We start from the raw sequence: 12,443 nt of genomic DNA on the forward strand, positions 1-12,443 counted from the left end.
AAAAAGCTTAAAAGCTTGAATTATTGGAATGCTACTGCCTCTTATTTAAAACAAAATCAAAAACAGGAGAGTTAGGAATATACAGGTGAAGTGTCAGTTGGTTTTCACTGCAATCTTAATTTGCAAAAAAACTTCTTTAGGCCTAGAGAAGTTCTTTTTTTTTTTTTTAAGTTGAATGGCTGCAGCCAGGATTGTCTTTTAAAACATGTACAAAAGACAAGCAGAGCACATGTTTATGGGCTAAATGGAGTTGGGCAAAGAGCTTTCTTTCTACAATGAGAGATTACTATAGGCAGTGTGCACATGTTTGGTGTGCTTTACATGGGGTGGAAGTTATCGTCTTGCTGTAGCAGACTACTAATGAAATTGATTTTTCCCTCTCTACCCCCCCCCCCCCGTCCCAGCTGTCAAAATCTGCACTTAGTGTTTGGGGCAGCCATCGCAATAGATTTTGAGGCTATGTGAAGGAAGAATCTGCTGCCAGCAGAAAAACTTTAGAAAAGCATAAACCTGGATGCAACACTGATTTTTAAAAACAGTAGTTGTGCTATATTTCTCCAAATGTCTCCTGTTCTAGTGAAATTGGCATTTTCTTGTAAGTGGTTGTTTTTTTTTCCTCGTAAGAAGGAGCTGACTTGACAATTGTAACTGAGCCTCTTCATTTTATTTTTTTGTGAAAATGGATGTTGGGTTAGAAAAAGCCTTAAAAGAAATTGCTGTTTGGAATGTCAACTTCACCTTTTTTTTTTTTTTTGCTTTATACTAAGCTTCCTGCAACAGCTGGTAAAAGAGCAAAATGGCCTGATTTGGTTAATTTGGGAGCTTGAAACAAATTTTAAAAATGACCGAAATAGCTTGTTTCATGTAGTATATGAAACTTCCTTTCCACTTTGGGATGGAGCTTTTTGTACTGGAAATTAAATTTTTTGAATGGGAAATATTTTGCATATCCCATTCCATTTTTTTGGTTACTTGGAAAGCCCTTCTATAACAGCTGTTCTTTGAATATATCTATAATCTCAACATTCTCTCTATACCTAGAATCTAAAGCTCCACAAGTGATTTCTAATCAAATGCTTTGTTGGCACACTGCACTGAAGCACACGGATTGGCGAACGTGGTCATATTGCTACTTCTCCCCTCTGACTGATGAGTAGGAAAAATCCAGGCTTAAGGTTGAGGGTTTGCTGTCACTCATAGGAATAATACCTTGATCAGTAGAAAGTCTGTCCATGCTGAAGCTGATCAAACAGAATAACAGGGACCTTGGGGGTCATCTAGTCCAACCCCCTGCTCAAGCGGTAGACCCTCAACCATTTCAGACAAATGGTTGTCCAATCTCTTCTTAAAATCCCCAGTGATGGAGCACCCACAACGTCTGAAGGCAAGCCATTCCATTGGTGGTTCTTTGTAAGGAAATTTCTCCTTACTTCTAGATTGGTTCTCTCTTTACTTAGTTTCCATCCATTGCTTCTTGTCTTGCCTTCTGGTGCTTTAGTAAATAGATTGACCCCCTCTTCTTTGTGGCAGCCCCTCAAATATTGGAAGATTGCTATGTCACTCTTAGTCCTTCTTTTCACTAGACATAGCCAATTCCTGAAACTGTTCTTCATAAGTTTTAGCCTCCAGCCCCCTAATCATCTTTGTTGTTCTTCTCTGCACTCTTTTCAGAGTCTTACCATATTTTTTATATTGTGGTGATGAAAACTGGATGCACTAGCCCCAGAGTGGTCTTGCCAAGGTCTTATAAAGCAGTACTAACACTTTACCTGATCTTGATTCTATCCCTCTGTTAATGCAGCCTAGGATTTTTTTGTTAGCTGCAGCACGCTGCTGGCTCATATTTAAGTGATTGTTTACTAGGAGTCCAAGTTCCCTCTCACTGTTACTGAACCACGCTTCATCTAATCTGTACCAGTATCTTATTTTTCCCCATATTGAGTTTCATTTTGTTAAGATAGGCAATGATATTGATGTACTTCTCATTCAGCTGCCCAGCAGTCAGTCTGACAAAAGTGAACTCGGGCCTGGTTTTAAAAGATCTCAGCATGTGCCTTTTCTGTTATTTTCATGCAGACCACAGCATCATGGAGATAGCTCTTTTCTTCCATAAAGACACTCTTGTGGGGTTAGAGGGAAGAGATAAAAAGAAGGGATTATCTGCAGTCTGTCGGAAGCTGAGATCTTCATTTATTCACTTCTGGATGAAAGCTTGGAGTCTATGGAAAAAGCATAGAGGACCTAGTAAGAAACCCAATGTCAAGAGATTTCCCATGACTGCTTTTAACGAGTAGAAGAAGCAAGAGAAGTTGAATGAGAGAAACTTTCCTGTACATGCTTTAAATGGATGGTGCCACCATTGAAAAGCTGGGGACGGGTTTGTTTTCGTCTCCAAGACAATTTGCTTGCCCAGAAAGGGGACATTATCAGGGATAGATAACGTGACCTAAAGAGGACAGCTTGACTACCTGCAACAGACTATCATGTGAAATGTCTAAAGGACGCAGGTTTCCATGCTTGCAATTCATAACTATTAAAGTGGACAGCTTTCCATCAAATTCTTCCACACAGTCCCCGCAGTTTCTACCTAGATCAGGGATAGGCAACCTTGGCTCTTTTATGACTCGTGGACTTCAACTCCCAGAGTCATAAAAGAGCCAAGGTTGCCTACCCCTGACCTAGATAATAATCTAGTTTTGTTTTTTAACTCAAGGGATAGGATAAAGATCCAGCTCAGATAGTTCAGTTACCAGGAGTAAAAGTTAAGGCTGAATGAGACAGGATGTAAATGTGAGCATTAAGCAAAATGTTATGACTCACCTAAACGGCTCTGACCTAACGTAGAAGAGAAACTGGAAAACAGGGAGGACAAGGAAAAAATAGGATAGGTGATATAGTGCTAGTTGCTAAAGAAGATCCGGGAAATGTCATCCGGCTTTAAAAAAGGACAGATCAAAAACATATGATTGCAGATTGTAAAGTTACTTTTGGCCAACAGGGAAGGTGAAGTTTGGCTGATTCATCCTGGAATTATTGGGTAAGTAATTAAGCTGGTAACAGATAGGAGCAGCTCACGCAAAAAAATATTCTTAATGTGTTGTTCATTTTCAGAAACCTGATGTGAGTATGCACTAAGTCTACATGGTTTATACCAGAGAGTGTCCGACATGGCAGCTTTAGGATCTGTGGATTTTAAGCATGGTTGGCTGGGGAATTCTAGGAACTGAAGTCCACAAGTCTTAAAGTTGCCAAAGTTGAACAACTCTTAGCCAGCAGTATAGAAGAGCTTTAAATAGTTCTATTTAGCACTGCAAGATAAGCCTAAAGCAGGAGGAAGAAAGCATAAATATTGAATTCTAGGCAAAGGTTAGGTAGAACTGTGCGAAAATTCTGAATTTGAAACTGATATTCAGTTCCAATCTGCTGGATAGAAATTAGTGATCCAGAACAACTATAGTTGTGACCGAAATTTTCAAGTTGCTCATGCTGTAAGAACTTGTAAGCAAGTTCAGGTATACTTCCTTATCAAGAGAGGGGCTAAACTGTTAAGCATCTTATTATCTACTATGGAGAAATAATGGAGGAAAGTCTTCATTTGAACATGGTTTTTTATTTTGATTAGGAAGTTCTGGAGAGAAAAATGAAAATGTTAGGAAGCTGTATGCAGAATAAACTTACTGAATTAGTCTCATAAATTGTTTCCAGGAGACTCCATGAATTCCAGATTTTTTTAATACTTATATTTATGCATTCAAGGTGAGATCTGAGACACTGGATTGCCGTTTGTGTTCTTCTCACTAATATCTCATGTGCCTCTCCTGCAACATTATTTAATAAAGAAGACAGTTTCTAAGAACCAAAATGATAAGTCACAAACATAGATTTATTGATTGATTGAGTGATAACATTTATAGCCTGCCCGTCTTACCTCAAGGTACCTCTACAAGGCAGCCTAAAAATGAAGCAGCAAGCATTTTTTTGTGGCAATTCCCATTTCCTGGACCAGCCCCCTGAGGTGAGGATTGCCCCTACTCCTAGGATCTTCCAGAGGATAGTAAAAACTTGGCTTTCCTAGAGGACCTTTCAGGATTAGCTATGGAACAATGAGTGCTAGAAGTAATGCTTAAGGTAATACTGTAATGTGTTATGACTGCTATAGTTGAGCTTTAATGTTATTTTTTTAAAAAATAAGGTTATTTAAAAAATTATCTTTAAACTCCTAGAGTCCCTCTGGATTGAAGCAGGCATAAATTGCATAGCTAAATAAATGGTGCAATCCTTGATCCATGTAAATGTATGGAAATAAGGACTTACCTAACCAGTTGTCTTTTCCAGTGAAGGATGGTTCACACTCCTTATTGCTTTTTATTCATTATTGAAGTTTAACTTGTGAGGAGCAAGATAATAGATGGCAAGCCATAAATCTCAGTTCTAGATTCTACCCCTTGTCCTGAAAAACAGGCAATGAGAACCTTATGGAGACAATTTTCTTAGATAGGGTCATGCAAATGGAACAGCTGTGGAACATTAGCATGGTATCACATTAAAGCAAGCATTTACAGAAAGATGTATGCTGGAAAACTTTACAGGCTGTACAGTCCATATATTGTCTTACAAATACAAAGTAATTGATGATTTATAGCAGTGGTTCTCAACCTGTGAGTCGGGACCCCGTTTGGGGTCGAACGACCATTTCACGGGGGTCGCCAAACAAGGCTGTCCGCCATTTTTCCCCCCTTTTCTTTGGCCACGCCCCTGGCACCCAGTTATGTATAAGTGGTTGGGGGTCACCACAACATGGGGAACTGTGTTATGGGGTCGCGGCATTAGAAAGGTTGAGAACCACTGGTTTATAGGGAAAATTGAGTGAGTGGGTGACAAACTTCTGTGCTCCCCTCTTTCCCTCAACATTTGTAGAGTAACATTTTCTCTATGGATACATGCTGCTTGAATAGTTTTCCTGGTTTTATATAGGTGGGAGAATGAATTAATACTAATTACGATGCTTTTGTGTAAAGCTTTGAAATGCATGCTTTTAAAAAAACCCAAAGTAATTCACTTTATCTCAAGACTGATCGGGGATATTATGCTAGCTTCTTCTGACAGTGATGGATTGTTGTGTTCTTATTCAAGTTGGATTAATTTACAGTATTTTTTTTCCCTGTGCATCTTGTCTTCCTGGGCCAATGTTGGATTTAACTCAATAGTTTCATTGTATGATTTAGTTTGGGTTTTCGATTTGATTGACTTTAATTGTAAGTGGCCTGGAAATCTACGGGAATGGGGAAATAGCCAGTGTAATGAAAATATATGTTTTTTAATCTTTGTAGTAATTAGGGAATGAAAGATAATGTTTGTTATACTCAGATGTTGTTGGAGAGCTGAGTAAGTAAGAGAAGGTTTCAGTCAACTATAATGGATAGAAGAGATATATTTAAACTAAGCTCTTTGTGGTTAAAAACTTAGCTGCTACAGCACTATATGGGTAGTCCTCGGCCCATGACCAGAATTGAGCTCAAAATTTATGTTGCTAAGTAAAGAATTTGTTAAGTGAGTTTTGCCCCATTTTACTACTTTTCTTGCCACGTTTGTTAAGTGAATCACTGCAGTTGTTAAGTTAGTGACATGGTTGTTAAGTGAGTCTGGTTTGCCCATTGATTTTGCTTGTCAGAAGGTCGCAAAGGGTGATCACATGACCCCAGGACACTGTGACCGTCATAAATATGAATCAGTTGCCAAACATACAGATTTTGAACATATGACCATGGGGATGCTACAACAGTCATAAATGTGAAAAATGATCATAAGTCACTTTTTTCAGTGTAACTTTGAACGAATGGTTGTAAGTCAAGGAATTCCTGTATTCTTGATCATATTCTGTTTCATGTACAGAAATTCTATAATAAATGAACTGATACCCACTTAATTGTGATGGCGGTTCTCATAAAAGTGGAAATTATCCTATCCTGCTTTTCCATTGTCCTTCAACTATCCCTCTTTCCTCTGCTTCAGTTATTTCCTGAAATAAGAAAGTTATTTACTTTCTCACAACCTGTGTGACATCCTGGCACTCTGCAGTGTGTTGAATTTTCAGCCAGCTTGGCATTCAGTCTTTATGCATCGAGAGCTTCGGAAAGCTGTTTTCAAATTTTGCCTGTTTTTATCCCTGATGCTTTCAGAGTGCCACACAATTTTCTGGCCAGTACTTCTAGTGATACACTGAGGAATGTTTTGGCAGTAATAAAATAGTGGAAGGAATTAACACCTGCAGGAAAAAAGGCTTGAGCAATAGTGTTTGATGAGTAGCATAGGGGAAGCATTGAGGAACAGAAAGGAACGACACACTGTTTTCAAAGATAGTTATCCCAAATCAGTTGGCAGACATAATACTAGGGACTAACTGAATAATTAAAATAAGAAAGTGTCTTGTGGCAACTTAAAGAATAACAACTTTAATTACTTTTCAAGGTACCACAAGTTTCTTCCTTATTGCTACTATAAATGAGTTACATGGGCACATACACACCCCTGGAACTATGTAATTGAAGTACTTTGGTTAATCATTTCTTGTGTGTAAAAAGTGGAGGGTTAAGGTTAGTTTATTCCAGGATTCTCAGTCTGCAGTATCTCAAAGGCTACTAGAACAAAATTTTAGCACATCTCAAGTGCCAAAGAGACAGAACAAAGTAAAGTTTTTTGATATTTGACATGAAAATATTACAAGACTTCTCACCGAAAGCCAAGTACTGCAGCTTTTAAGAATATATAGGTGTTCTTTTGACATGCAAGAGTTATCTATGTGTGAGTTGGGGGGGCATATAAATTTGTTTAATAAATAATAAAGATACTGTTTTGAAAAAGCATTGGGACCCAATTTTTAAAAACTTTCTGAAAATAACTAATTCAAGCAACACGAACCAGAGAAGATAGTCTCACAGTACAAAGGCTATAAAATAGTGGAACAGGACTTGGAAATATATTTTCTGCATAAGGAACTGAAATGGAGGTTTCCTCATTGTGTTAAATATCCCTCCCTTGATAACTATAGATTTTTTAAAAAAATCCTTGTCCCCACTGCTGCACTTCTGTGATTCAGAGAAGAACAAGGAAGTAAAAGGTCAGTGTGACTGGGAGCAACTTTCACCAAATACCATTTGACTGTAAAGGCCATTTCTCATATCCTGCCAAAGCAAAACCATAAAGCACTGGTCAATCATGGTTCCCTGGTGGACATCCTCGCAGATGTCAGTGTTTGCCAGAGGTATACGTGTTTAAGTGAATAAGGATAGACTGTGTGAAATTGCTATCGGGGACCTCAAAAATCCATTTTATATCAGAGGAAAATGTGACTGCCTGGAGCATTTGGGTCATCTCAAGAGATACCAAGTATTCCTCTTAGTACTCCTCTGAACTATCACAGGCTCATCACTGTTTTGTGGAAAGCTAAAGAGATGTCTCAGCTATCCATCTTAAATCACGGAAGAGCTGACCATCAAGAACCACTGAATCTTCAAAAACGTTAAAGAGAGCTACTCAGTTTTTCTCTGCATCCCTCAGTTCTGTCCATTGTGTGTACTTACCCCTGAAGTCAACATTAATCTACCTTAGCGTCAATTTTAAGATGTGTGGGCTTCGATTCCCAGAATTTCTCAGCCAATACGCAGTATGGTTTTTCATTAATATGTAGCCTAGCATATTATTACCTCAGCCCATAAGGCAGGTATGTTTCAATTCATAAAAGAGCTTATAATAGTGTTATATTGGTTTCTGTGTTTTTGGCATCAGGTGCTTCCTCATTCAGTGGGAGGAAAGAAATGAGAGTTGCTACCACACCCTAATGGAAGAAGGTGTAGTGCTCCTGGACCTCTGCTGTGACCTGTTTTGTTTGTGAGTCACTAACTAAATTGATTGGGTGGGTCCGACATTCATTTTCAAAGGGAGGAAGCAAGAGTTGCATTCAGCCACACAGAAACTGGGAGGCTCTTGCTGTGGATGGATCTTGTCTTTAGGCTGCTGTATTCAACTGTTCTTTTCTAAAGCCAACTTCTGCTCATTCTCTCCAACCTATGGAGTCTACTTTCAGAATTGTATTGTTTTTGATGGTCGTGGCTGCATCAGCAGAAGATCACTGCACATGTCCAACCAACAGACGGACACTCTGTGTCATGGAGCAAGGCAGCTGCATCTGCAAGGCTTTCGGTTCAAATCAGAAAGTGGACTGTTTAACTCTAACATCTAAATGTCTGCTTATGAAGGCAGAGATGAATGCCCCAGGCAGCAGGAGGTTTCCAAAGCCTGAAACTGGTTTTTTGGACAATGATGGACTGTATGACCCAGACTGTGAGAATAATGGCATCTTCAAAGCCAGGCAATGCAATCATACAGATACTTGTTGGTGTGTGAACAGTGCTGGGGTCAGGAGAACAGATAAGCATGATAAAAACTTACGGTGCAATGAGCTTGTTAGAACAAGCTGGATTTTCATCGAGCTGAAGCACAAAGAACGGGAATCTCCCTTCTCCCAATCTGAAGTAGCAAGCAGTCTTCTGCGCCTCATTCAGAACCGGTACATGCTTCGTCCAAGCTTCATCCCATCTATTGAATATGATTACCCATTCATCAAAATTGACTTGAAACAGAACGCTTCGCAGAAGTCCTACACAGATGTGGATATTGCAGATGTAGCCTATTACTTTGAAAAAGACATCAAACGTGACTCCCCTTTTGCCTCCAGTAATAAATTTAATATCACAGTCAAAGGAGAACCATTAGATATTGAAGAAGTCCTCATTTACTACGTGGATGAAATCCCCCCAGAATTCTCAATGCAATTCCTGAAAGCTGGCATTGTGGCAGTGGTTGTGGTGGCTCTCTTGGCCATTTTAACTGGGATTACTGTGTTTGTGATTATGAGGAGATGGAGGACTGGAAAATATAAGAAAGTTGAGGCTAAGGAGATGGGTGAAATGCAAATAAACCGGGTTTCGTAGATGCTGTAATTTGAAAGCAGAATTAAGATTTTGACACTGAGGAAATGAAAAATAGATAAGATTATCCCCTGTTGTTTGAAGGGAAGGAGGTATTAATTTTTCCTTCTAAAAATAATCAAAGGTTAGGGTTAGGGTTAGGATTAGCTTGTGAAATATTTCCTAATTGCCAAATGGAAAATTGATGAAGCTTGAAGATATATTTGAAGTCTCAGAGGAAAAAAAATCCTAATGTTATAACCTGTTCCTGAAATGTTCCAGTTTCATAGTGTTTTTTTTAAGAAAACAATGTTGTTCCATAGCTACACAGTTAGCTTAATTTCTCTTAACTCTGTTTCTATACCTGTTTTATGTGTATGTTAAAATATTTTTTCTGTGTTGCTCAAGCACATATATACATGACTTATTTCTACATTTAAGATTGGCTTTCTGTTTGTTAAAGATGCTACACTTTTATTTTGTAAGTTTAATTGGCTGAAAAGATTTGCTTCTGTTTCGGATCTAAAACTGTAAGAATGCTACTTTTGTAAAGTAATACCAGCATAGCTTTTCTAATGGAATCTATCTTGTGTAACAGAACGGTATCTTGAAATAAATTTTCTTAACTTTAAAATGCTGTTAAAACTAGTGCTGTGATGAGACTGGGGTGGAGAGCATGTGTCCTACAGATCTTGCTGAACTACAATTCCCAGTGTTCCTCACTGTCGGCCATGCTAGCTGAGGCTGCTAGAAGTTGCAGTTCAGCCATAGTGGAAGGAGAGTTTCCTCATAAACTGTTGGAGAACAGCTGTCCTATTTGGGAAGAGGGTTCAACCAAGGAATTAGCCTGGATTCATTACAGTACATTTAATGTGTGGATCTGGTTGTTCGTACCTGACATAAACTGACTTTCTGGCTTTTATGAAATGGATATGTTTTGGAGTTCTGTACCTTGCTGAATGTCTGCTGTAAGGTCGCACTCTCTAGTACCGATATATTCAGGGTGGTATGTAAATTGCTTAGACTATTTTAAAATGGATGACCTAATTGGCTCTTTCAGTCACTACTATTTCCTGAGAGCGTCATCACTTTTCATCTTATGGTAGCATCATTTCATGGTAAGCCAGTGCTTACCATGCTTTCTAAAGAAAGCCAACATCATGCAAATAAATGCTATTTCCTTATAACTTAGTTGTGGAAAACCCAAATCACTTCCCCCACACCTCTGCTGTTTAACAGCCAAAAATAATTCAGCAGAGTACTTAGGACATGACATAGTTTGCTGTTTCTTGTTTACCAAGGCAATCCTTTAGATAAATAAGCTCTTAGCTTTGTAACTTTGCCAAAATGTAAGAACTAGCAATGCTGGCCATTTATTTTAGTTTCAACAATCTAAAACTAGGTATTGAAAAAGAAACATAATTATTAATGGAAATGCATTTCTGCAGTTAGCAATCTATAAATAACCTATTGAAATCAACCTAAATAACATTGCAAAAAAAAGGAAGGCTACTTACAATTTTTAAAATTCATTTTTGTTTCACTGCATATAGACCCAGTCTACAAATCTTGATCCACTGTTTTATGTGGTGCTTCCTGCAAGTTCAGTGTTAGGCTGAGTGTTCAATATGCAATGTCTAATCTTTAAGGCCAGTTCTTTGATTAACAAATGATGTAATAGAATATAGGGAGAATAAAATCACCACTAACAAAAAGTGTTGCCCTACTGTAAAATAATCAGGCTCTCAAGATTTCTCCCCTATAATAACAGGCTATTAGAATAGTTATTATGAATTTTATATGTTTTGGAAGAAGCTTGCACAATTGCTTTCATCATATGTTATTTCCCACACAGAAATGAATCCAAGTTATCTATCATAATTGAATAAAAGCTCCAATAAAGAAGAATTTCTCTAGCATGGCTCTGTATCATATCATCCTTTTGCTTGATTTCCAACAACTGGTAAAAGAATGGATCCACCGAGTTGCAAGTATAACTTGAAGTTGTTCTGAAAATCTGCTCTAAATTATTCTTCCAAAACCAAAAGTTTGGAAGTACCGAAGTCGCAATAGTTGATTCTGTCTCTGTTTATCTATGTATTAAGATGGCTGAAATCTACATTTTCATAACGCCAGGAACTTCACAATCGTTGATATAGACCATCTCTTACTAGACAAGATAAAGTGGCTAGACAATCTGTCTCACTATGCTATATTATTACCGCGGGATAATGATTCTTGCTTAGCCCATTGCATGGGTCTGAGGGCAAGAAGGCAAGTGACATCACATATGTTACACATCGTTACACAAATGATGTAAATTACATCACCGATCTCATTTGTGTCATATAGTGCAAGTGACATCATTGCTTATCAGATGCTTATATGGCAGGGGTGGCGAACCTATGGCACGCGTGCCAGAGGTGGCACTCGGAGCCCTCTCTGTGGGCACACATGCCATGCCCCGGAGATGGCAACTGTCCTCTTCAACCAGCTGCCCGCTAACTTGCCAAGGCCCATGTGGCCAGATGCATTCCAGCACCAATGCGCTTGCTGGCCTTTGTGTGCGGGGGCTGATGGTGTTAGGCAGCAGCTGCCCCGGCCCCTGTCTCGCCTTGCCTGCGACATGGCACCCCTGCCCTGCCTCACCTCCCCCCGCATAACCAGCCTCCTACCTAACGCCCCACCCACCAGAGACTCCTGGATCTCTCCCAACCCTACCCGGCCCCCACAGGTGTCCCTCCCCAGGAGCAAAATTGAGCTGGCCGTGCCCACCCTGGCCACACCCACCTGGCAGCCATGCCCACCCGGCACTCGATCTCTAAAAGGTTTGCCATCACAGGTACATGGTATCAGTCTAAGAAATGTTGATTAAAATGATGGAGTATCACTTAAACTGTTGTATACATGCAGCTACTGTGGTTAGAAATCATAGTTTATTATTTAGTCTTATTATGGTAGTAACCATTGTGATTTATACCAGCTTAGTGATTGTGTTGCACAGTACATTAAGCTATACATCGCAATTTTGCAAGACATGTACATCAAGTAAGACATGAGTAACATAGTCCATTTTTTCCTTAGTAGGAATAAAATGATTATTTTACATAAAACATATAACACAAAAAGGTGATTTTTCATATATTGGACTAAATGACTAAATGCAAATAAAGGATTGCTGAAATAATTACAACTTGTAGAAGGTTGTGCTATCAAGATTACTAGTGGTTTTATACTACTTCTGGGTCACAGGAACATGCTTTAAAAACCATTGATATGGAATAATAGGCCAAGATAGTTTGTTACTGGGATTCACAGATATATCTGAGTGCTTTAACAAGGATGCTTGGCAAGGTTTTATTAATAAATAAAAATAAAATAAGCTTTTCTTCTCATCCATATGAGTTCTTCTCAAGTTCTTATATTTCTAGCCACTTTTTCAAACAAGTTCCACTGAACTCAATGGAAGTTATTCTC

The 12,443-nt window shown here is 38.8% G+C and overlaps 1 protein-coding gene and 1 long non-coding RNA gene across 2 annotated transcripts; one reads left to right on the plus strand and one right to left on the minus strand.

Annotated features, from left to right (window-relative positions):
• Nucleotides 1-1,596: 1,596 nt before the first annotated feature.
• Nucleotides 1,597-4,451, minus strand: LOC120297321. Its single transcript, XR_005553766.1, has 3 exons — nt 4,315-4,451; nt 3,679-3,818; nt 1,597-2,219 (listed from the first exon to the last, which is right to left on the minus strand). It is a non-coding gene; the product is annotated as an uncharacterized LOC120297321 (long non-coding RNA).
• A 3,472-nt stretch (nt 4,452-7,923) lies between these two features.
• TACSTD2 (tumor associated calcium signal transducer 2) lies at nt 7,924-9,893 on the plus strand. The gene has a single exon (XM_039319819.1). It carries the CDS (start codon nt 8,067-8,069, stop codon nt 8,988-8,990), a length of 924 nt encoding a protein of 307 aa, XP_039175753.1. The 5' UTR covers nt 7,924-8,066; the 3' UTR covers nt 8,991-9,893.
• The last annotated feature ends 2,550 nt before the right edge of the window (nt 9,894-12,443 follow it).

The sequence above is a fragment of the Crotalus tigris genome, unplaced genomic scaffold (genome assembly GCF_016545835.1).
Source record: "Crotalus tigris isolate CLP2741 ecotype Arizona unplaced genomic scaffold, ASM1654583v1 scf7180000023617.9722795, whole genome shotgun sequence".
Taxonomy (NCBI): Eukaryota; Metazoa; Chordata; class Lepidosauria; order Squamata; family Viperidae; genus Crotalus; species Crotalus tigris.

What these genes read in the sequence shown, in the direction of transcription:
- TACSTD2 (XM_039319819.1), top strand. Translation starts at nt 8,067, where the DNA reads ATGGAGTCTACTTTCAGAATTGTATTGTTTTTGATGGTCGTGGCTGCA.